General features: G+C 43.1%; 1 protein-coding gene across 1 annotated transcript; it reads left to right on the top strand.

Moving 5' to 3' along the window:
• The first annotated feature begins 11,179 nt into the window (after positions 1 to 11,179).
• Positions 11,180 to 21,012, top strand: LOC128339775 (prolactin-releasing peptide receptor-like). Its single transcript, XM_053284198.1, has 3 exons — positions 11,180 to 12,093; positions 16,125 to 16,190; positions 19,683 to 21,012. The coding sequence occupies exon 3, from the start codon at positions 19,722 to 19,724 to the stop codon at positions 20,835 to 20,837; it is 1,116 nt and encodes a 371-aa protein (XP_053140173.1). The 5' UTR covers positions 11,180 to 12,093; positions 16,125 to 16,190; positions 19,683 to 19,721; the 3' UTR covers positions 20,838 to 21,012.
• The last annotated feature ends 4,725 nt before the right edge of the window (positions 21,013 to 25,737 follow it).

Genomic DNA, 25,737 nt, shown 5'->3' with positions numbered 1-25,737 from the left:
TCTTATCATTTCAGATTACCTTGAAAGGACCAGCTGCTTCTTCTGTCAGCACACAATGGTATTCAAGAGCAAAATTTCATGCCAGCAAATGCAGTTAATTAGAGATGATTGCTCTTCTCCTGTGTACGAACCCCTGACTTTGTTTCAGACAAATGGAACCCAGTAACTTGTGACTAATCTTTTATCAATTCCTTTCTCTAACATTTCCAATTATTTTTCTATCCTGAAGAATAAATGGAATATTCCTGCTTATACTTTACACACATACATACAAACACACACACACACACACACACACACACACACACACACACACACACACACATATCCCGATATCCATTTTGTTATAAAAGATGACAGGATCTTTAATTTGGGAGATCACTTTTCTGAAGTAAGGAGCACTAAGCAGGAACAGCCTCTTGGAAAGTAATATTTTTGTGGAGAGATTCTCTTCAATATTTGCTGCCGGCCCATTAAAAACCATGAATATGCTCTGCCTCCAAATGAAGCCTGCATGGAAAGAAAGATGTTATTTTTGTTTCTGTTTTTCATGAAGCAACAAAGCCTAGCATTTCATACGGGAGCGTACCTACAATGTAATAATTTATTTATACAATATTAAAGTATGGAAATGAAATTCAAAACGCCAAGTGCTTTTAGGATATTGATTGCCATAGTAACCACAGATTTCTAAAAGCCACACAAATTACACATTTAATCAAAAAGCGTGTTTTGATTGTGACTCTTTTGATGTTTGGATGCCCCCAAAGTGAGGTCAACACACAGGCAGCTTTCCACATGCCTATTGGTTTACCCATTGTCACTTCTTCCACTTAGTTTCGAAATCATGAAATAATATTTGATGCTTTAAAAGAATACCTGTTTGCATATTAGTTAATGCAGAGATTATGCAATTTCTCATTTCTTAGCTTCTCTCCTGGGTATTAATTCCAAATGTTTTATGAACAAGTGATATTTAGTGAATTCTTTTAAATGCAAGTTGGGCACAATCCAGCCAAATTTAAGTGAACCCCCCCACTCCCCAGTTGAGTTCTGAGCCCTGTTGGATCAAACAAAAGACCCATCAGGATCAGCATTCTGTTTTCCACCATGGCCAACCTGATGATGACTCTGGGCAACCAACAAGCAAATAACAAAGGCAGGTGCCCTCCGTTGCAGTTCCCCAGTTACAGATACTCAGAGGTATACTGCCTTTGAGCCTGAAGGTTCCACATAGCCCTGCAGGAGAGGGAGAGGAACATCTGCTTCCCAGGCAGACCCAGGGTGAGAGACTGGAGGCCTGTCTGTTTGCTTCTGCCCCCCACTGTTTGCTGTCTGCCCCGTGGGACTGGCTGTGGAGCTGAGCAGGACTGGGACCCAGGGGATGACTCAGCAGCTTCCCTGAACTCCATCTGCCCAGAGCCAGCTGCCCTGGGCTATTTAGGGTTTCTGCCAGTCGTGGTGGGATCGCGACCTAAGGGGCAACACCAAAGGGGGAAGCCACCTCTGGGGCCAGTGAAGCCTCCTGGCCCAAGAATTCACACATGGGTGGGCATTAATAGTTTGGCTTCTGTTTTAATTAAGACCTGGGTGAAAGTGCTTTATAATGTGCCTTGGTTTGCCTGGAGATGGGGATACAGGCAGTGTATCCACTGATTAGGGGGAAGCTATTCCAGTGGTGGTGGGGAATAGAAGAAGTAACACTGGCAGGTCAGCAGGCTGTGACAGAGGAAGGGAATTCAGACATTTAATAACAGTTTCCCCTTCCGGCTGTCCTGCCAGCTCTTTGACCTTGCGAAGCAGTGCCAGCACCCACAGAGCCTCACCTTGCTTCTTTGTAATGCCAGGTTGGTCCAGAATAAATAAGAAACCGTCCATGATTTGATTCTGGATGAAGGGGTCAACCTGGTATGTATCACAGAGACTTGGTTGGGGGAGGCAGGTGGCCCAGTTTGGTCCCAGCTTCTCCCTCCAGGGTATTCTGTTGAGGAACAGGTATGGGGATGTGGGTAGGGAGGTGGAGTGGCTGTGGTCTATAAGAACAACATCTCCCTTACCAGGATCCCTGTTGAAGTGTCTGACCATATCAAATGTGTGTACTTAGGTTTGGGGACCAGGGATAGACTGGCACTTCTGTTGGTGTACTGATCAACCTGCTGCCCAACAGAGTCCCTAACTGAGCTGACAGACTTGGTCTTGGGCTTGGTGTTGGAATCCCCCAGGTGTGTGGTGATGGGGGACTCCAGTGTTCACTTTGGGACCAATTTGTCCGGGGCAGCTCGGGAGTTCATAGCGGCTATGACAACTATGGGCCTATCCCAAGTGGTCTTGGGATCAACACATATTGCTGGTCACATGCTTGATCCTCACCTCTCCCTGGTCTCCCAGGTTGAGGCAGTGGCCAGAGGTGCTTTCTATCAGCTTTGGCTGATATGCCAGCTGTGTCCATTTCTTGAGACAAATGACCTCAGAATGGTGGTACATCTGCTGGTAACCTCCAAACTTGACTACTGCAATGTGTTCTATGTGGGGCTGCTTTTGTCCATAGTCCAGAAACTGTAGATGGTCCAGAATGCAGCCAGATTATTCTCTGGTCATCTTGGAGAGACATATCACTCCAGTATTGAAAGAACTACACTGGCTGCTGCTAAGTTTCTGGGCAAAATAGAAGGTACTGGTTATAATCTATAAAGCCCTAAACGGCTTAGGCCCTGGGTGTTTAAGATAATGTCTTTTTCTCTATGAACCCCACCACCCATTGAGATCACCAGGGGAGGTTTGTCTGCAGTTGCCACCAGCTTGACTGGGGGCTACTCAGGTATAGGCCTTCTCTGTTGCTGCTCCGAGGCTTTGGAACATGATCCCTGCCGAAATAAGAACCTCCCTGTCTCTGACAGTTTTTAATAATTCTATCAAGCAACACTTGTTCACCCAGGCTTTTAATTAGATAACAGTTTTGATAGTTTTAAACATTTTAAATTCTGGTTTTAGCCATTTTATTTTGTTGTAATTTGTATTTTATAGTGAGTTGCCCAGAGCCATAAGTGTTGGGAGGGATATAAATATGCTATAAATAAATAATAGCCATCTATACTAATTATTTAAAGCTATCGAGGCTGGTGGCTGTCATCATATCTTGTGGCAGTGAATTCCACACATAGTAAAACAGTTAAAATTCATGCACAATATCAGAAGATAAAAAGATGTTAAATAATTCTAAAATTTCAATTAATGATGCATTAATGATGCATTAATGTGTGAAGAAGTTATTTATCTTGATTGTCCTCAGTCTCTTGCCAGTCATTTTCTTCAGATGACCTGAGTTCTAATGTTATGAGTAGCAGAATGTGTCTGTGTAAGGAATGAGAAGGTTTGCCTGAACAACTTGGCTGGCTGTTTCTTTAGTAATACTTTTGGATTGATTGATTAAGTGCTGTCATGTCAGTGTTGACTCTTAGCGACCACATAGATAGATTCTCTCCATGCTGATCTGTCTTCAACTTGGGCTTTAAGGTCTCTCAGTGCTGCATTCATTGCTATTGTAATCGAGTCCATCCACCTTGCTGCTGGACGTCCTCTTCTTCTCTTTCCTTCAACTTTTCCCAGCATTTTAGACTTCTCAAGAGAGCTGGATCTTCGCATAATGTGTCCAAAGTATGATAGTTTGAGCCTGGTCATTTGTGCCTCGAGTGAAAATTCTGCATTGATTTGTTCCATGTTCCATTTGTTTGTTTTCCTGGCTGTCCATGGTATCCTCAAAAGTCTTCTCCAGCACCAAAGTTCAAAAACGTCAATGCTTTTTCTATCTTGCTAACATTATTATTAATGACCCACATGATGCACAGCATTATGGCTCTGGAACACTGAGTCCCAGGGCAGCTGCAGCATTGGTATTCAGCCTCGACGCTGGTCAGAATGAGTGGTTGCACTAGCAGGTACTTCTGCAGTATTTCCTATGGTCGCACATGGGTGAAGCTGTGGAAGTGCTGCTTGAGTTACAGCTCATTTTTAGCAATGTCAAGTCTGCATTCTGACTCCACAGCAGCCCCACGGCGCAGTGTTTCTAAGTTGTAACACAGCATGTCATAAGAACATAAGAACAGCCCTGCTGGATCAGGTCCAAGGCCCATCCAGTCCAGCATCCTGCCTCACACAGTGGCCCACCAGATGCCGCTGGAAGCCTACATGTAGAAGTTGAGGACATGTCTTCTCTCCTGCTGTTACTCCCCTACAACTGGTACTCAGAGGCATCCTGCCTTTGTGGCTTGAGGTGGCCTATAGCCCTCTGACTAGTAGCCATTGATGGACCTCTCCTCCATGAAGTTATCCAAACCCCTATTAAAGCCATCAAGGTTGTTGGCTGTCACCACATCTTGTGGCAGAGAATTCCATAAGTGGATTATGCGTTGTGTGAAAAAATACTTCCGTTTGTTAGTCCTAGATTTCCTGGCAATCAATTTCATGGGATGACCCCTGGTTCTAGCTTTATGTGAGAGGCAGAAAAAACTCTCTCTATCAACTTTCTCCACACCATGCATGATTTTATAGACCTCTATCATGTCTCCCCACAGTCGTCTTTTTTCTAAACTAAAAAGCCCCAGGTCATGTTGGTGATTATTATTATTCTTTCCCCGTTTTCCAACAAAAAGTTCACAGAGTGGTTTATATAGCAAAAGGAATGGGGGGGGGGGAACTGTGTATCTGTGTGTGTGCGCGCATGCATGTGCGCACGCATAGGGGCAGTGTCTAGCATTTTGCAAGTTGTCAGAGATATGGGGGGTAGGGAAAGGGAGAGAATGCAAACAAAAAAGATCCATAACTGGTGTACTTACCTTTGAGATATTCCAGGTGGGTGTGTGAGAACAAAGTCAACAATTTCAAGAAGAAACAAACATTTCTGTGCTCGCAGAAAGAGCTTAATAATTGCATCACCATTCAACACCAATCTGCTGGAAAAGCAACTTTGCCAAAAAGCAGCATCAGAAGTTGTACACATTAGAAAAATCTGTCATAATTGTTACAAATTGCATGGCAAAGAACACTTGCAAATCATTGTTCTTACTGGACTTGGGGCAGCAGACATCCCTACAGAAGAACCCAGCTATTCATCAGTAGAGTTGTTATGTGTGTAGTAGTATCACATTGGCCTACATTCAGAATGGTATTGTGTTAGTGCAATATTATTGCATTAGCACAGGGACACAGAACAATCCGTGCCAATCTTTTAGGATATTTTCTTATATTATAAATATTTGTCATATTTGTATTATAATTCTACATACATGTGGCTTTTTAGCTTGTTTGCTATGATACCAGAGTACATTTGATTGGACTGGAGCAATTAATACAGTCATTATTACATATTATACATCCACATGCACCGCAGTGAATGCATATGAATACATAGCTTTAAATCTGGAGGTCAATGACCTTAAAACAGTAGCACATATGCTGATAACCTCCAGACTTGACTACTGTAGTACACTCTACGTGGGGCTGCCTTTGTTACATAGTCTGGAAACTACAACTGGTACAGAATGTGGCAGCTAGATTGGTGTCTGGGACAACCTGAAAGGGCCATATAACACCAATTTTAAAAGATTTGCACTGGCTACCAGTATGTTTCTGAGCAAAATACAAAGTGCTAGTTATTACCCATAAAGGCCTGAATGGCTTAGACCCAGGGTACCTAAGAGAGTGCCTCCTTTTCATGAACTCTTATGACTATTAAGATATTCTAGGGAGGTCCTGTTATGGTTGCCGCTGGCTTGTCTGGTGGCAACTTGGGACTGGGCCTTCTCTGTGGCTGCCCCAGGGCTTTGGAATACACTCCCTGTCAAAATAAGAGCATCTCCATCTTGGATTGCTTTTTAAATGTCCCTTAACACACCTGTTTTCTAAGGCTTTTAATTAAAACTAATTTTAAATTGTTTAATTGTTTTACTCTGTGAAATGGTTTTAATTGTTTTATTTTGTAAATTGTTTTTATTCTGTGCAACTGTTTTTAATTGTTTTTATTACAAACACACACACAATCAGGAAGCATATAAATATGATAAACAAACAAGCAAATCTAGCAGTTGAAAAACAAGTCTTGTCTTCCATTAAGAGTTATCAGCATTGTTGCTGCTGTGTATAAACTCATGGCAGAACCTAACCTCAGGAAAAAATAAAAACTTCTGGACATGGTGCGTTGAAAGCATATTGATTTTCCTGGGGAAGGCTTATTACTGTGACAGCTTCAGGCCATCTTGAATAAAAACAACAACAACATCCACATCTAAAGAATAAATAATCTCAGCTCCCTGGACTTGTGCCTGAGTTAATCTATATTTCATCCTGCTTATCTGAAAGTGAGGATAATTACTGCATATAATATTTTTTTTTAAAAAAAACTGCATTTAAATAAAATAAATTAAAAAAAATAAAATAGAACTTTGGGCTGAGATAAAGGTGGCAGTAGGAAGGCTGTCCTGAATGGGATTGGGAAGCTGACATTTTCCTGGAGGAGACAAATGGATTGCTTTATTAAACCTAGAGGAGCTGGAGGAGGTGTCTGGTCTCCATCCAACCCATCTACCATAGAGTTTCCAACAAGAACCATTGGCAACCGGAGTTGCTTTCTGGAGAGGAGGAGCATTCTAGGGCCTGTAAGCTAAGGTCTAAACTAAGGTCTAAAATCACTTTCTGGGCAGAGTTTCAGAGACTCCATCATCATCATCATCATCATCATCATCGCCTCAAGGACTGAGCTCTGGTCCTCCCCCAGTGCTTCTCATTCTTACCCTATAGCAGCTCTTTAGCAAACAGCTATCAGCAGGTGACTGCCTGTAGTAAGCAGTGGTTATATATATTATACCATAGGTAGATAGATATAGATATAGATATAGATATAGATATAGATATAGATATAGATATAGATACCATGTCTATAAGAGTTGTTTTTATTTCATTTGCCATTTTTATCCTCCAAGTCATTTCATTAGTTAGATTGTGAGTCCCCTGGAGACAGAAGTGTGAACGTTGAGAAAAATGGCTGTAAGCCACTCTGAGTTCCCAGAATGAAGCAGGATATACATCTACTAAGAAGCAAGCAAAACAAGCAAACGTACATCAGTAAGAAAGGAAGATGGCGAGAGACTCAAAAGCACTGAGTAGACCCAACAAAAGAGGAACTTCCAACACTGCACCAGAAAGCAACCCCTCTGTTTCTAGGAGGAAAGAGTAAGCCAGAACTGTTTATGTTTCACTTAACTATGCAACTCCTTTCTGTTTACCTTATCCAGCTGCCCCTAATAAACACATGACATGTTGGGTGCTTCCAAGGTGGGACATGGAGGTGAAATGGTCACCTTTGTGGGCTTTGTTTCAGATACTAGTCACTAGTGGCTTTTCTCTGATTTTTCCCCTCAGAGATCTAAAGCTGATGATACCCAAATCTATTTCTCCATGTCAACATCATCGGGAGAAAGCATAACTTCCCTAAACCCCTGCTAACTTGGCAAAGAGGCACCTTTTAATGTGGTGATTCTCTTTATTTAGCAGGGGTAGAGTAACTGGCCCTATCCACCCCCAGCACAGTACCTCCAGTGACTGTTGCTGGTGTCTATCTTATGTTTCTTTTTAGATTGTGAGCCCTCTGGGGACAGGGATCCATCTTTCTTTCTTTCTTTCTTTCTTTCTTTCTTTCTTTCTTTCTTTCTTATTTATTTGTTTATTTATTTATTTATTTATTTATTTATTTATTTATTTATTTATTTATTTATTTTTCTGTGTAAACTGCCCTGAGCCATTTTTGGAAGGGCAGTATAGAAATCAAATAAATAATAGATAAATTAAATAAATATCTGCCTAGAGATGGTGATGGGCTGGATGAGGGATAACAATCTGAGACTGAATCCAGATAAGATGGAGGTACTTATTTTGTGGCGTCGGAACTTGGGAGATGATTTTGATCTGCCAGTTCTGGATGGGTCACACTTTCCCAGAAGGAAGAGTTTGGTAACCAGTCTGGGAGTGCTTCTGGATCCCAACTTCTCCCTGGTGTCCCAGGTTGAGGGCAGAGGTGCCTTCTATCAGCTTCAGCCTCCCAGAGCCACCCAGAGGCTCTGGGTGGGGTGGTTTATAAATGTAATACATACATACATACATACATACATACATACATACATACATATGCAGCTGCATCCATTTCTTGAGATAAATGACCTCAGAACAGTGGTGCATATGCTGGTATCCACCAGACTTGACTACAGCAATGCACTCTATGTGTGGCTGCCTTTGTACATAGTCCAGAAACTGCAGTTGATCCAGAATGCAGCACTCAGGTTGGTCTCTGGGTCATCTTGGAGAGACCATATTACTCTGTATTAAAAGACCTACATTGGCTGCCAGCAAGTTTCGAGGCATAATACAAGGTGCTGGTTATAATCTATAAAGCCCTAAACAGCTTACGCGCTGGGTATTTAAGAGAATGTCTTCTTCGCCTTGAGCCCCACTGCTCATTGAGATCATCTGGGGATGGGCCTTCTCCATTGCTTCCCCGAGGTGCTCCCTGCTGAAATAAGAACCTTCCCATCTCTGATAACTTTTAAGAAGGCAGTTAACCCAAACATCTGTTCACCCAGGCTTTTAATTAGATTTACATTTTTTTAAAAAAATTATTTTAATGTTTTTAACATGTTAACTTAAATTAATTAAATTAATTAAACTCAAATTAATTAATTAGACTCAAATTTAACTTAAATTAATTAAATTGATTAAATCCCAATTAAATAGATAGATAGATAGATAGATAGATAGATAGATAGATAGATAGATAGATAGATCATCCAGAGGCACGGCTGGGCCACCCAGGGAGTAAATGTCAGCATAATAGAGGCCTGGGAGAAATGTACTTGCATCTCAAAGTGGATGAGAGCAGAGTGTTGATGCCATGACAGAGTAAGTGGAAGTTCACTCATCCCAGGTTTCAGCAGAAGTGGGTCTGATTGAAGCGGCCACAAGGATGGATTTCTATTGTTTAGACTTGCTAGAAGACAGATGGTACTAGAGGAGCAGGAGCTTTTGATCTATAGAGCACTGATTGGTTTGAGTTGAGCAGACTCCAGTGACTGCCTACTTCTCTATGCTTCATCATGATCTCTATGATACTTCAACATGGAACTATAAATCAGGGGTGGGCAAGCGGCCCTCCAGCAGTTGCTGAACTGCAACAGCTAGTTAAACAATAGCTGGAGGGCCAAATTTGCCCGGCCCTTATCTAGATGATGTGAGCTCCAGATATCTTAAGGACTACTACATTGGAGTATTTCCACCTACCCATGAAGATCTGCAAGAGAGGCTCTGCTCCATGTGCTGTCACTTGCTGAAGCTTGTTTGAAGTGCAGGCAGGACAGGGTCTTCTTGAAGGCAACCCCCATGACACTGCTGACTCATGTTCAGCTTGTGATCAAGTACAATTCCAAGATATTTTGCATATGTACTACTGCCAAGTCAGGTATCCCCGATCCTATACTGGTGCATTTTATCCCCTCCCTCCGCCAGTGTAGAATTTTAAATTTGCCTCTGTTGAATTTCATTTTGTTAGTGTCAGCCCAGTTTTCAGTCTCATCAAAGTCATTTTGAATTTTCTTCCTGTCGACTGAGCTGTTAGCTATCCCTCCCAGTTTTGTGTCATCTGCAAATTTGATGAGGGTTCCCGCTTCATCTAAAGCCCTATTCAGACATTATGTTGTACACATGCATACAGATCTGTATATTTTAAATGTTTTTGTGTGAATGACTGTACCTGTGTTCATGTTAAAAGTGAACCTGGTTACAGGCTCCTTGAGTGTATGGAACAGATAAAAGTGTACTGATGTACCTGCATAATATGTGAATAAATACACATGTATTGTGATCAGCTCTGAATATGTGTACACTGTGCACTCATTGTATGGGTGTTGAACATACAATGTGGATAGGGCTTTTAAAGTAATTAATTACAGTCTTGAAGAGTACCAGGTCCAGGAAGTTTCACCCTGCTTGAAACCTCCCTCCAGTTTAATCAGGAGCCATTGATGAGTACTTTTTGGGTATGGTCACCAATCCCACATTGGACCAGTTTGCTCATCAAAATATTACAGGCAACTTTGTTGCTTTGCTGAAATCAAGATTTTAAAAAATTGCATCCCTAGCATTCCAACAACACACTAAGCTTGTAAATAAGCACTAAGCATATTTAAATAAATATGATAAGATTAGTCTGGCAAGATTTATTCTTGAGAAATCCATGTCTGCTTTTACTAATCACTGCCATGTTATCAAGATGGGTACAGACAGGCTGCTTTGAAATCAAAATCAGACCACTGGTCTGTAGTTTCCCAAATCCTGATTGGTCTGTAATTTCCCAGCCCCTGCCAAATGAGGCAGGTGGCTACTAGGAAGAGGGCCTTTTTGGTGGTTGTACCCCATTTATGAAACAGCCTCCCCAGTGAGGTTCATCACTTTGTTTTTTTAGATGCCAAGTAAAGATCTTTTTGTTCACCCAGGCCTTTTAAATTCTGATTTTCAGAACTCATGTGATTTTTAACTAATTTTAAAATGAGTTTTTAAACTGCTTTGTATTGTATTTGTATATTCGTTTCTCCCTTTTTCTCTGTTATGATTTAATGTGTTATGTGTTTTTATTTTGTTTTAATCCTGTGTTGTGAGCTGCCCATAACAATTTGTTATGGGGTGGCTAACAAATAAAGATTGTTGTTGTTGTTGTTGTATTTCCCCTCTTTGTGAAAACTGGGACAACATAACCCATCTAGTCTAGTGGCACCTCAGCCTTCTCCAGGCTTTCTCAGACACGATAGACAGAAGTTCTGAGCACACCAGAAAGTTCTTTTAGTACCTTAGGATGCACTTTATCCAGCCCTGAAGCCTTCAAGTCACATAAGGTAGACAGGTGTTTCCTGGCCAGCTCCTTATCAACCTTGAACTGCAACCCACCAACTGCAATCCACTCTCACTGCTTATGTATATGAGGTTGCACAGAGTTTCCCTCTTGGCAAAAGATGAGGCAAAATAGGAGTGAAGTAATTCACTTTCTCTTTGTCACCAGGACCATTTCTTCAGCTTCATAGCACTGGAAGGGAGGCAGAGAGATTTTAAGTGTACCATCAGAACTCAGTGGGTTTTTAGAGCAGGATCTTTTAGACGCAGAAGGCGGAGGTAAATGAATGAGGATCCAAGAGTCAGGCAAACGGACACCTGTAGGATATCAGCTTGCTGTCTGTGTAGCTGCAGGACAAACGGGAGGGCAAAGAGATCACTGCAGCAGGCTCATTGCCACCAATACCAGCAACCGCTACTGCTCCCGGTGGCAACACCGCCCACCCGCTCCCGCTCTCTGTCATTAGGGAGGGCAGAAAGAGTTTCGCGGAGAGGAGATGAACTGAGAGGAGCACGGAGAGTAGCTCGCCCATCTGAAGACAAACTGAAGATGCGGACGCGAGAGGAGGAGGAGGAGGAGGAGGAGGCTTCTCTGCTTCTGTTGCGCCCTTCATACTAGGGTCGAGCCAAGGAGCGCTCCTTCAGCACCACCAAGGGAGGACAGTTCCTCGTGGGCGTTCTTGAGCCAGCTTCGATGTTGCGCGGGAAGGATCAAGTGGCGAAAGCAACCGAGGTGGTGGCCATTTTTTCCTCTGAAATAGCCAAAAGGGCCAGGGACGGGCCCCCAACCAACCCCCCTTTGCGATTAGGAGCTGTGTCTTCCAAGGCAGATGCGGTTTGTCTATCGGAGCAAAAGATACTTTTGTCCACCGAAAGTCACTTGAGACTCCCTTGCAAGGCAATTTCACCTAGTTTTAGCAGTGCCTGGCGGGAAGTGTTTCTTCGCAGCATAAAGTGACCAAACTAGAAGCAACAGTCGTCAGCCTAAAACAATAATAATAATAACGACAATACTTAAATGAACGGAGCAAGAAGAAAGGGGCTCGACAGATTTCTGCTTTCTTTTGCTTAGCTCACTTTAGGGGCTCTGCAAGAAGCCTTGGAGTCGCCTGGCAGAATCCCAGTCCGCAACGCAGAGGCTCGAGAAAAGTGCAGGTACCTTTTCAAGGGGTAAGTAAAGGCTAAGAACAGCATTCGGGGCGTGCACGTGTGTGTGTGTAAGACTGAATCTCTTGGGAACAGAACATTAAAGAGCGGTGGATTCTCCCAGGGACTTGTGGTTTGTGGTTTAAGTTCGTTTCCTCGCTCCAGTGAAGATGTCGCTCAGCACCCAGACGATCCAAGAGTCAGGCAAACGGAGGACAAAGAGTCCGGTCCAACCCCCATACCTCCAAGTAGGGCAGGGAAAGACCCCTGCCTGAAGCTGCTGCTGGCAGAGCCCGCAGCTGCTTGCAGTCAAAGGAGGCAATAATACTGAGCGAGGCGGACCAATGGTCTATCTGTGTAAGGCAGCTTTGTATGTCCGTAAGAAATAAGTCAAATGCTCATAGTGAGGCTGGGAGGAATCAGTATATGGCAGCTTCATATGTTCTCCACCCCTTTCAATTCCGCTACATATTCCACGGGACCCCCACAGTGCGACTGGTTTTTAATCCTCCTTATATAAGACTTAAAGCAGCATGAAACTTCAATCTTTTTCCTCCAGAGGGAAAGAAAAGTGAGGAACCCGCATGGCTGTTGTCATGTGCCCTGACCGCACATGTGTGTGTCTTGCTGCATTATACATGCTAGGAAGTCGGTGCTGCCAGCCTCCATGTGGGTTTCATGCTCTCCACCACACGGAAGGGCTTCTTCCTGCACAGGGCAAATGCACTGGGTGAAGCCGCTCTAAGTGACGTTAGTTAAAATTCAGCGGAGTCTGGTAGGTTTTGTGATCGCATTTGTCACGCTGTTATCTCGCTCCCTTGGGAGCGAAGACTGACAGTTGAGCTGCTCCCTATAGACTGGTGACAAGGGATGCAATGAGTGATGAGGCTGCCTGTGGTCTCCCTAGTCAACCAGAGAGGGAAGAGACATCTCCCTGTGCTGTTGCCGGTCTGTTACTGGTATCATCTGTATGTCTACATCGTCTGTTCCCAGTCAGTACCATCTCTACTGCAAATGTCAAATGGGTCAGCAATATGTGAAGAATTTTACATGGGAAGAGTTTAACTGAGGGAATCCCATCTGGATCGTACTGAAGGCAAACATTTGTAGGTTGCTGCCCTCACCTCCTGGGGAGCCATTTCAATAAGCAGGGATGTGCCTTTTTGTTGCCCAAACATATTTCTTTAAAATCTATAACTGCATGGAGAATCAGTAGATAAACATTATTTACAGTTACCTTTAAAGAGTTACTTTGAAAATATCAACATATCATTTTAGTGGGGTTAAAATAAGGATGAAATGTTTCAAAGGCAACAGAATTCCTCTCAGGTAGTGTCTGAAGGGTAAAGGAGTTTAGATTGGAGTGGGTTTCTGCAGACTGAAAGGTAGTACATGCCTTTACATGCCTGCCTTCAAGAAGCATCAAGGGAGAGCAAATATGAAGGCATTTAAGAAGTTATTTCAGGACCACGTCATAAGCTACACACTTCCTACACAGAAGGAATTACTGTATTTATCTGGATCCAAGACTATCCCCTCCACCAGATTTTTGATATTAGAGATCAGAAGGTTGTCTTAAATTCAGAGTCCAGTTCCTTTTGAGTAAACCCAGGTATAACCTGTATTTAACCTCTACTTTTTAAGAGGTTCGTCTTAAACTCACATCGTCTTCGATTTGGGTAAATACGGTACCATGAAACCTAGGAACAGATCTTAACATGTACCAATCCTATACATGGGTTATTTACTTCATGTATGCCTGATAGAAAGCTGTAGCTGGCTGTGACTGCCATACATGAAAAAACACAAGTAGAATCACCACACATCACAGTCCACATATGGGTTTTATGGTAACTCCAATGCATGAGTCATTTTCAGGTACTGTTTGTGTAATGTGTGAAGCAGATCTGCTTTGGCAGCTTCTGTGATCTCTTTCATACATTTTGGAGCAGACAAGATCACAAAACATCAATGGAGCATATTTATATTGCTCCTACAAATGTAGATGCAAGAATGACATCCTGCAAGACCCTTTCTTCCCATCCAGTATGGATGCTGACCACCAGTTTGCTCGGATGGAAGAGGAAAATGAAATGAATGAAACAGGGTAAAAGAACTGGCCATGCTTCTTTTGGTATTTTCACACAAGATATTAAAACCTATCTTTGTATCTCTCTTGTACTTTGTACCGTGTGTGGAAATTCACTAACAAAGAAGAGAAATCATATGTGTATTACAAGCTAGTGCAGATTTCATATTTGTGTTCCTGAATCAAGCAAAATGTGAAAGCACCCTCTGTACTTCTAATCCTGATTTATTTCTTCAAGCAGTTTATGCAAAATTCACTACGACCAAGGACCAGTTTTGATGTAGGAAATTATAAAGAAAACATCAGATGTAATTATGTTGAAGGAAGCACAGGGCTTCAAATTCCTTAGTCAGATTCAGTGAAATTCTTCCTTGCATTCATGTATACGTGTGTGCACATGTGCCACAATCCTACCCCACAGCCAACCCATCTTGCCAATCCCCCTCCCTCTTCTGGAACATTTGTATGAAGCCAGCGCCTCTCACACTTCACTGTGCAGACTGACTTCAATCCACTTCCAGCACAGTTGTTGTCACCACTTAAGGAACAGGGTAGTGCTGCAAGTCTGGGAATAGGGTAGAAACCTGCAAGCAGATCCATCATGGGATTATTCCTGCCTTCCATGGTTATCTAATGAAAAACACTGCATTAGAGTGTCCATTAGACACATGCATGTAAACCTCCCACTCTGTTTTCCAGTGGAGAACACTTACAATGCATTAGTATTATATACGGAGGTTTTTCCAATCCCAGCAAGGCTTTAGTGAATACCACGCACCATTCCTGCAGTGAATACCACACACCCATTACGTTCCTTTCTTCAGACCTTTTGCTCCCCCTTGTGACGAGATTTGGAATAAGCTATCTTTCTGTAGAGAGGTTTGCATCTGTGGGTTTTGTTCCAAATCAGGTTGTTCCTACTTCAGGCAGTAGATTTGATTGTGGGTCAGTTCTCTGGGGCAGCATGGCAGCCCACCCAATACCCTCCCCATGGATGATGGGGAGAGCCCCTGGTGGCGCAGTGGTAAAACTGCCGCCCTGTAACCAGAAGGTTACAAGTTCGATCCTGACCAGGGGCTCAAGGTTGACTCAGCCTTCCATCCTTCCAAGGTCGGTAAAATGAGTACCCAGAATGTTGGGGGGCAATATGCTAAATCATTGTAAACCGCTTAGAGAGCTCCGGCTATAGAGCGGTATATAAATGTAAGTGCTATTGCTATTGCTATTGCTATGATCTGCATGGGAAAGAAGACAAAATGGCACAAGCCAGGGAGCTTGTATGTATGTATTCATTCATTCATTCATTCATATAAAATATGTATAGTCCCCACCCTGCCAGCACACTGCTGCTTGGGGCATACACAACTGTAAGCAGGCTTCCTCCACCTTTCCTTAGCTGGATGAGGAACCATATGCACAAATGGATCTGAATATGTGTGCCCTGTTGTTGTTGTTTTAAAGTGATAACACTGAACAACTGTTTGGGAGGGGGACTGTATGTGTTTGAGGGGATCTGAGCTGGATTGAGTCCCTCTCCACTTTTCCTCTCCCACATACAGCTGATTGGCCTGATAATAGTCCTGGCTGATGAATGCAGACGTATTTGGATGAGAGCCATTGGCTAGAATCCAATGCATAATTACCTGTGCTTGAATCCCAATGAAATCAGTGAGAATTAGGTTAGGTACACATTACTATGCACTGGACTGTAGCCAAAGTATGTGAGGGAAATGGCTGAGAAATATGAAGCGTATGATTTGTATTTATTTTACGTCCTTTAAAGTTCATTTTATAGTAGAGGGGTGCAAAATAAGGCAACAGAATAGACATAACTTCCATTAATTGAAAATGGAAGGTCGCATTTTAGGAAAGGCAAGCACATTCTTTCTAATTCTTGCTAAATCAATTCAAATACTCCTTTTGAACTTATTGACATTTGTTTTTCCATTTGTTTGTGTTTACACAGGTCAGCATGGATGAGCACAAACTGAGATGAGAACTGAGGGGTTACACCAATGGTTTCATGAAGAAGGTGAATTTTAAATGGTGGGATTGACTTAAGAGAGAGATGTGGACCTTTTAAGGTAGAGCAAATGGGGATTGCCCCACAGATGAAGGGGTTCCCCCATGCAAAGTTTTGTTCAGTATATGAAATATTCAGATCAAACCTTTTCATTCAGAGCAGTGAAACTAATTGGCTAAAATATAGCCCCAGGATCAAGAGTGAGTTCAGTATTTGGGGTTATTACATTGACACAGGATGTACTGGCTGACATATTGTGCAACATTATGCACACAATAGAATGTAATAGGAACATAGGAACATAGGAAGCTGCCATATACTGAGTCAGACCATAGGTCCATCTAGCTCAGTATTGTCTTCACAGACTGGCAGCAGCCTCTCCAAGGTTTCAGGCAGGAATCTCTCTCAGCCCTATCTTGGAGAAGCCAGAGAGGGAACGTGGAACCTTCTGCTCTTCCCAGAGTGGCTTCATCCCCTGATGGGAATATCTTGCAGTGCTCACACATCAAGTCTCCTATTCAGATGCAACCAGGGCAGACCCTGCTTAGCTATGGGGACAAGTCATGCTTGCTACCACAAGACCAGCTCTCCTGTCCCATATAGTTGTACAGTTGCACAGAGCACTGTTGTGCAAGTGCAAAAATGTGCAAATGGAGTTAAATGACAGTGCAACCATGATATATAGTGGCTGTATAGTCACACAACTCTGTGTAATTTTTGCACTAGTGCCACAGTGCTCTTGCACAATGTGCAAATGTCACCACATGTATAACGTTGCTCAATCTGACAGCTAAAGAGAAGAAAGGGAGAGCCTGAAATGAACATTCTGCCTCTGGGCCTCTCAGAGTCTTGAAAAAGCCCTGAGGTACCATGTAGATGGTCCGGGCAGATGAGTCACCGAGGGCAAATTGACTGAGTCATTTTAGAGAGCAGGAGAGCTTCATGATATGGGAACAGAGCAAGATGAGGTGGGTAAGGCCATAGAGGGTTTTAAGAGTGCTGCAGAAACTTGGCAGGTGATTGTGAAGCACCTAAACATACAGTAGCACAGGACAGACAGAGAGAAACTGGTACAATGATCCCTGATCTTTATTGCCAACATTCTGAATCCTATACAATCAAGAGTCTACATCATCAGTAGACATAAAACACTGTCAAATTAAAATAGTACTGAATGAGCTTGAGTCCATTTTGCTGGCTCCTGATGATAGAAGATGCAAGACTATGAGGTCATTCACACAATCAATGAGGCTGTTTTCGAGTGCATCCTAACCCAGGCTAGGATGGGGCTAGCCCAGCTTTTCAACCTGGCTTTTAGCTGGGATTAAAGGCTTGAGCAAGCCCTTAACTCAGGTTCTGGGATCATGAGTTCACTGGGGATGCGTTCAGCCCCAGAGGACACAGAGATGGGCGCCTAGAGCATCTGTCTCCTGGGGGAATCCCCCAATGCACTGTGCATGTTAAATAGTGCACTGTGGGATATCCAGAGACTGGGACATGTTGTCCCGACCTCTGGAGCTCTGTGCTGTGCCATGCAGTGCGGATCATCTGGGAGTGCAATCTGCACGCCCAGAAACATTTTTGTGATCAACTGGGGGGAAGGTGAGTTGGACCAGCCTCCCCCTCACTTGCCAACCCAGTTGTATAAGTGGTCCCAGAAACTGCATTCAACCTGGTAAGGAGCTGTGTGTGCTCCAAAGTTTTGGTTGTGTGGAAGCAAGGTAGGAGGAAAACCTGGGTAGAAGTGATTCTGTGGAAACAAGGTAGGAGGGGAAGCTGGGTAGAAGTGATTCTGTGGAAACAAGGTAGGAGGGGAAGCTGGGTAGAAGTGATTCTGTGGAAACAAGGTAGGAGGGAAAGCTGGGTAGCTTTCCCTCTCAAACCCAGGGTACCTCCCAAACCCAGGTAGAACACAGTTTTTGATTGTGTGAATGACCTCTGTGAGTTAGCCATACAAAATGTATGACAAATAAAGAATCCAGCTTATGCTCAATGGCAGAAGGGAGATGAATGTCATGGGAGTAGATTGGGGATGATGGTACAAAGCAAGGTTCCCAATCCTGGATCCCCAGATGTTGCTGGACTGCAGCTCCCATCATCCTCAGCCACAACGGCCAAAGGTCATTGCGACTGGTGATGCTGGAAGTTGTAGTAACCACACGAGGGGACCCATGTTTGGGAACCCCGATATAAAGAGAAGCACTGAGAGTACTCAAGGGAAGAAGGAAAGAGTCTTAGCACCGCTAAAGCATTCTCTCTCTCTCTCTCTCTCTCTCTCTCTCTCTCTCTCTCCCCGCCTTCCTTCCTTCCTTCCTTCCTTCCTTCCTTCCTTCCTTCCTTCCTTCCTTCCTTCCTTCCTTCCTTCCTTCCTTCTGTCAGCTAGCTAGCTAGCTGGCATATTTGTATACCCTCCAAAACGCACGTCTCTGAGTGCTTTACAATAGAACAACACAGATTAAAAACAAAGTTAAAACAATGATGACATGTAGAAACTATAAGTCTAATTAAAAGCCTGGGTGAATAAATGTGTCTTAACAGCCCTTTTAAAAGTTTTCAGAGATGAGGAAGCTCTTATTAGCATTGTCAGCAGATTGTTGGGATGATCTTAACGCACGATGGGAAAGGATTCCACATTATGATTTGCAATCACAAGAATAATCCTGCCGTTTATTATTTGTCTTTAACAATCCTGCTGTGTGCTCCGCATTATTCAAACACAAAATGCAAAGCAAGTCTGAAAGTGGTTTGCTTGATGTGATGTATAGTTTTGTGTGTGGGTTTGTTGTATTGAGAGGCTGTTGGCTGTAATAATAAATAAAGCAAAGAAAGTAAAGAAAGTGGTTTGCAATCTAGAATTAGACAACAGAGCCAATAGACAGCAGGAAGGAACATGAGGAGAAGCTGGAACTGCAACCAAATACACACTCTTGCAAGGACTAGATAGTATTACGATAGAATGAGCTTGCTTGCTCATTCGTTCATTTGTTCATTCATTCATTATATTTCTACACCACCCCAAAGTCTCTGGGTAGTTTACAGCAACATAAAATAAATTAAAACAGAGATTAAAACCTTAAAACAATTGAAAACCACAAGTCTAGTTAAAAAGCTTGGGTGAATAAATGTGATATTTGGAGAAGGGATGAAAAAAGAAAGAAATAGAAGAGGTATTATGAAATACATTCTGGAAAGGAACTCCAAAAGTAATAGGAGACAAAGAAGGACATATTATAAAGAGTGAAGGTTGGAGGAGCTTTAAAAGTAAGAACAAAAAGTTTAGGGGTGCACAGCTCAAAGCACAGAGTTAGTATTCTTATCTTATGTCACCCTCTGTCTAAATGTTTGGGGAATATCTTCCAGTCTCCCGGTGGTGTTGACACACTGAGCTGGAAGAAGATGTTCCTGTGCAGAGGAGCCCATAATGTCACAGCCCCATCCCCACCCCAGAAATTCATTTTATTCTACCCAACCAAATTTGCTCTTTCTTTTTGCATTTTCAAGCATAAGATTTCATGAGCCGCGTGACAGCCCACACTCAACATGGAAGCACACTACCAGCTACTGAACGGCTCCTGCTCAAATAGCTCGGCTCCTGTTTTCACAGGCCTGGCCCTCCTCTTTGAACTGAAACCCCTCTTCATTCCTCTCTATACCATCCTGGTGATTGTGGCCTGCACAGGGAATTTCCTCCTCATCCTCCTTATTGTTTTCACCAAAAGGTTGCACAGCACCACAAATTTCCTTATTGGGAACTTGGCAGCAGCTGATCTGATCATGTGTCTTTTCTGTGTCCCGCTGACTGCCTCGTATGCGTTCGAGATTCGTGGGTGGCTCTTTGGGATCTTCATGTGTCACTTTGTCACCCTCATGCAGGTGGCCACTGTCTTTGTGTCTGTCCTGTCTCTCACAGCTATAGCTGTGGATCGATATATTGTTGTGGCTTACCCCATTCACAAAAGGGTAAGGTGCAAGTCCTGCGTCTATATTGTGGCTGTCATCTGGCTACTGTCCATTGTGGTTTCTGTGCCTACATCCATGCACACCCATTACCTGGATCTCAACAGCGTCGGCCAAAACATGATCATCTGTGAAGAATTCTGGAAACACAAAGAGGCAGAGAGACGGCTGTACTCCTGCCTGATGCTCCTCTTGTCATATATGCTCCCACTTTCTGCTGTGTTCGTCTCCTACTGTGCCATTTCTTATCGCCTCCAGAAAAGAAAGGTCCCGGGAGCCGCATGCCACAATCAAGAGAAATTGGCTAAAAAACGACAGAAGACTTTCCGGATCCTCGTTATCTCAGTCATGTGTTTTGCTTTTTGCTGGCTGCCTCTTCAGGTAGTCAATCTGATCAGAGATCTAGACAAGGAGTTTGCTATTCTAGACAAGAGATATGTGAATGTCATTCAAGTGTCCTGCCATGTGGTTGCAATGAGCTCTGCGTGCTTCAATCCATTTATTTATGCCTCCCTCCATGATAAGTTCCGACTCCACATTAGGGAGTATTTTTATCACAGGAAGAGGTCAAACATCATGTCACGCAAGGCCTCCCGGCTGAATACCTGCTCCACCTTGGCAGATATCCCTGTAAGCATCACAGAGACAATAGCACTGCAAGGGAAGTTGGCTTTTAATGCAAAAGCAACAGCCCTATAGATATTCAATTAAAGGAAAAAAACTTTTGGTTTACAGATATAGTTATGGGTATGGCAGCTCCAAATGAGCTCCAAAGCAAGTAAATTTGATGACTTGTGATGTTCTGTCTGAGATATTTGTAAACCTTTAGTTTACAGCAGGGATTCTCAAACTTGGGTCCTCAGGTGTTATTGGACTTCAACTCCCATAATCCATAGCCTCAGTGGCCTTTGTTTGGGGATTATGGGAGTTGAAGTCCAATAACATCTGGGGACCCAAGTTTGAGAATCACTGGTTTACAAGGATAGTTATGGGTGTAGCAGTTCCAAATGAGCTCCAAAAAGTGAGTACATTCGATAGCCCATGATGTTCAGTCAGATATCTGATGCCCAATATGAGATATTGTACTGGCCTACAAAATCATAACTATGAAAACACAATTCGGTAGGGGTGTGCACTGAATCAATTTTTACTGTTTGGTTAAAATTTGAATCAAATTTGGACTGGATGCAGTTAATGAACTGGTTTGGTCAGACTGACCGGCTGTTCTGGTCCATCTGACTGAACCCTCTTGAACCAGTTTGCTGGTTCAAGTGGCTGTAAACGGGACTCCAGTGAGGATGGTGGTGAGCGAGCGGTGATTGAGAGGCACCTTAGAGTGGGCCCATTTCACAAGGGCCAGTTCAATCTGTGATTTAAGTGGTTGAACTGGCCCTGTTCATGGTGGACCGGTTTGATCGTGGATTGGTTTGACACACCTCTACAATTTGGCCATTTCACAATTGATTCAATAAAATACTGACACACTTGTTGAGCAGGTGATTCTGAACAAAAAAATGCCCCTTTTAGCATGAATAGTGCAAACAGAAAGCTTTGAGAAGTACAGAAAGTTGGGGGTGGGGTTTCACGTGAAATAACATAACAGAATGCTGTTTTACCTCTCCACCCATAATATACAGGCAGCATTCCTGTGCCTGTGTAATAATGTGCTCTGAAGTATTTACTATAGACATATTGGTCATCTTCTGTCTTGAATTACATAATGAGGCGGGTCTCATGATCAGTGAGACCCACCGGAGGGGGTTCTGCGAGGAAAGCGGGCTTAGCCTGCTCTCTCCGCAGACGATCAAGGCTCCAGGCCTGGGTGGCTGGATCGGCCACCCACGTGACTGCCGGCTCCATCATGGAGCTGGTGGGGGCTGTGGGGATTGGGGCCTGCATGGCCCACGGAAGTTCCAGGATGCCGTGCGAGTGCGCAGGGCATGCTGGAGAGACCCCCGAGCCCGGGAGGCTGCTTTCAGGGGGCACAGCAATACACTGCACCGTGGCAATACACAATTGGAAAACCTGGGTTAGTGGAGTGCTCACTCCGCTAACCTAGGCTAAGGGGAGGTTCCCACAGTCCACTGAAAGCAAGCTAAGCTCCCTTAGCCCGCTTTCCGCTGATTGTGAGCATCACCTCAGTGTGTGATGTAAATACCTGCTTTGTAACTTGTGGAACTATGATAAGCCATGATACAAAAAAGGACCACATCTATAAAAGTGACATTACAGAGTTTGGGGGAGGGGGACGGGGAGGTGTGTAGAGAGAGAGAATGTGTGTGAGAAAGAGAAACAGATGAGATTTTGGGTTGAAGAAGCAGACTCTGCTAAACTGAAAAATACAAGTGTTATATGTACATTCGAATCAACATTTGAATATGTTAGTGACATATGAAAGAACTGTGTGTACTTACAAAATGGAGCACTATGTATTGAAAAAGCCAAAGCAATGTTTCAGGATTATAAGATCAAATTTGTAGAAATAGTTTGCTTTCATCTTCAGTTGTTTCTTTGTTCTTTGGGGCATCAGAATTGTAGATGTATACTGTGCACCATTCACAGATTTTTGGTTAGAATCATTGAAACAAATGAAATGTACACTAATTTTTGTGAAGTAATGGGAATAATCAAAACTAGCTGACCCAGGCGCAGAGCATCTGTGCCCCTAGTTCTCCTTTCCTCCATCTCCATTTCAGGGCTCAGCCAGTTCTCCTCCAGTCCCTTCAGCCAGTCTCCCTGACCACCCTCTCTGCCAGCAGCTCTCATCCTCCTCACGAGGAGACTGGCGGTCCCATTTTTGCTGCCTGCTTGGCTGCTCACTGTGTTGCCTCCTCCTCCTCCTTGACCTCTCTCCCCCCACCAACTCTTGTCCTCCTTGCGAGGAGCCCAGCGGCCTGTTTTTATCAGCTGCTCGGCCGCCCACAGTGGTGCCGCCACCTCCCCCCTTCCTCTCCCCCCCACCAGTTCTTGTCCTCCTCGTGAGGAGGCTAGCGGCCCCATTTTCACTGCCTGCTTGGCCGTCCTTGGCAGCTCGCAATGGTGCCTCCTCCTCCTCCTTGGTCTCCCTCCCTCCCTCCTTGCCAGCTCTCGCAACTCCAGGCAGCTGCTTGCAAACTCTCATGAGAGCTGCCATGCACGGGATTAGCCATGGGTACACCTTAGAGAATTATAGATAGATAGATAGATAGATTAAAGCTCCCTCTTTGTTGTACCACTGTCATGTGAGCTTTTAAATGAAGATATGTTGGCATTCTGGTGTACATAAGAAATGTAAATAAACTATATCCAGACCAATGTTGGATAAGGACAAGTGCATTAAAACAATTGCATTAAAATGTAAATTCACAACTCAAGTCCTCCTGTGTTTCCTATAGAAATGACACAAAGGTTGCTATTGCCTTGACTGTTTATGATGTATACCTAGAACCTGCTAATCTTGGGACTTCTTCTTATAAGGTCTACACAGTGCTACCACTAATTCATCAAAGTACAGATGACCATACATTGTAGTGGCACATTGCTTTTTAAATAAGGGGATAGAATAAGATGGAATCCTGTTAGACTCCATAGGTTAAGGCCTGGGGAAGAGAAGCAATTGAATTTTACCATTCTCTGTGATCCACTGAACAGATACTGAAGCCATTCACACAATCAAACAAGGTGTTCTACCCAGGTTTGGGAGCTGTGTGTGCTCCCAATTTTCAGTTGTGTGGAAGCAAGGCATCTACCCAGGTTTTCCTCCTACCTTGCTTCAACACACAAGTGAAAATTGGGAGCGCACACAACTCCCAAATCCGGGTAGAACACCATTTTTGATTGTGTGAATGATCACACTGATTGTATGAATGACCTCACTATATGAGCAGAGCCACTGAAATGTCACCTTGTGCACAACTGGTAAAAGGCTGGCAACAAGTCTTTTTTCAGGTTTTTAGTCATCAAGCTACAAGCAACCAACTAAACTTCATGATACTTGCAGCAGTATCCTGACCCTTAGAATCAGGAAGATCCCCAGACTCCAATAATGTAGAAATATATTTTAAACTTTAAAAAAACCCCAAAACATATGCCTTCATTTGAACAGTTCCTAGGCAACAAATAGCATCTACCTTGAAAATAAATGCCAAAATCAGTTTATGGAAGTAAGCAAATTGCACTTTTCTTTGAAGTTATTGCAACTAATAATAAGACCACTTAGCATTTGTGGAGAGCTTTTTGAGTGTGCAAAATGCTTCACATTTATCATCTTGATGTAATCCTTACAATAATCCTGTAGTAAGTGAGGATCATTATCTCCACATGGCAGCTGGGGGGTTGAGACTGAGATGGGCTGGCTTGACTAAGGCCCCTTCATGAGGTTGTGGCAGAAACAAGATTTGGACCAGGAAAATCCTGATTTGTAGCTCAGGCTCTTAGCTGTGATGCTACACCAGCTATCTGCTATGGCATAATTAAGGTTACAGTTTGACTAGTGGAGGATGACTCTTAGGGCTCCATTTGCCTGGACTTGAGGCTTTAGAGACTTTCAAACGCTGCATAAGATAATAGAAATATTCCTAAAGAAAGAATGAATATAGGCTTCTTCTTTTTTTAATGGTCTAAGAACCTGCTTGGGGATTTGGACATCTTCCAGGAATCTTTAGCACATTTTCCCAGTGTACCATTTCCCCCTTGTCCAAATAGTCAGGTTTTATGCACACTGCTGCATTCGAGAGAATCATCGATCTTTCTCAGAGTTAGGAATGCATTTTCACCATTCTGCATGGCATATTGCAGAGGTGGCCAACCTGAGTCTCTCCAACAATTTATTGCAGCTGGGCATGATGGGAATTGCAGTCCAACAATATTGGGAGAATCTCAGGGTGGCAACTACTGCCATACTGGAGAGATTTGCGAGAATATTCTATGCCATTGGAAATGGCCTTACAAAACTTTATTTATTTATTTTATTTTTATTATTTAACATATTTTTATACCGCCCAAAACTTACGTCTCTGGGCGGTTTACAACAAAATAAAAACATTAAAACATTAGTTAAAAACAAAAACAAGAAATTTAAAATATGACAATTAAAATTTTTTAAAACAATATTCTAAAACAACATTAAAAACAATCAAAACAGTATCAGTTAAAAGCCTTTGAGTATGAGGATCTATTCTTAATTAGGGCCATCAACCAATTAACGTGTTTTAATGGTTAATCATATGCTTTTAAACTGATCAATTAATCAACCAATCAAATGTACATAAATTTACACATCGTCAAATCCTCAATATATATATGTGCTTTTGGAGTGGGCAGGCGGGGAGAAGGAACTGAAAGCAACTTTACAATTTAGGCAACATTTTTATTAGCAAGAATGGCTTCCTTATATATAACTTCCTCCTACAGTTCACTATGAGGTGTGGTTTTGGACTGGAGGACAAAGTCCATCTCTGCCTTTTGATGCTGGCCTCCTGTTGAAATGTCCTCTCTTTAACTTTGTAATGATAAATCAGTTTAAAGGTAAAGTGTGCCATTGAGTCGGTGTCGAGTCCTGGTGACCACAGAGCCATGTGGTAGAATTTGGTAGAATACAGGAGGGGGTTACCATTGCCAT

This window comes from Hemicordylus capensis, chromosome 1 (assembly GCF_027244095.1).
Source record: "Hemicordylus capensis ecotype Gifberg chromosome 1, rHemCap1.1.pri, whole genome shotgun sequence".
In the NCBI taxonomy this organism is placed as follows: domain Eukaryota; kingdom Metazoa; phylum Chordata; class Lepidosauria; order Squamata; family Cordylidae; genus Hemicordylus; species Hemicordylus capensis.
Note: the sequence above shows the minus strand (reverse complement) of the source record. Positions and strands in the feature narration are given on the sequence as shown.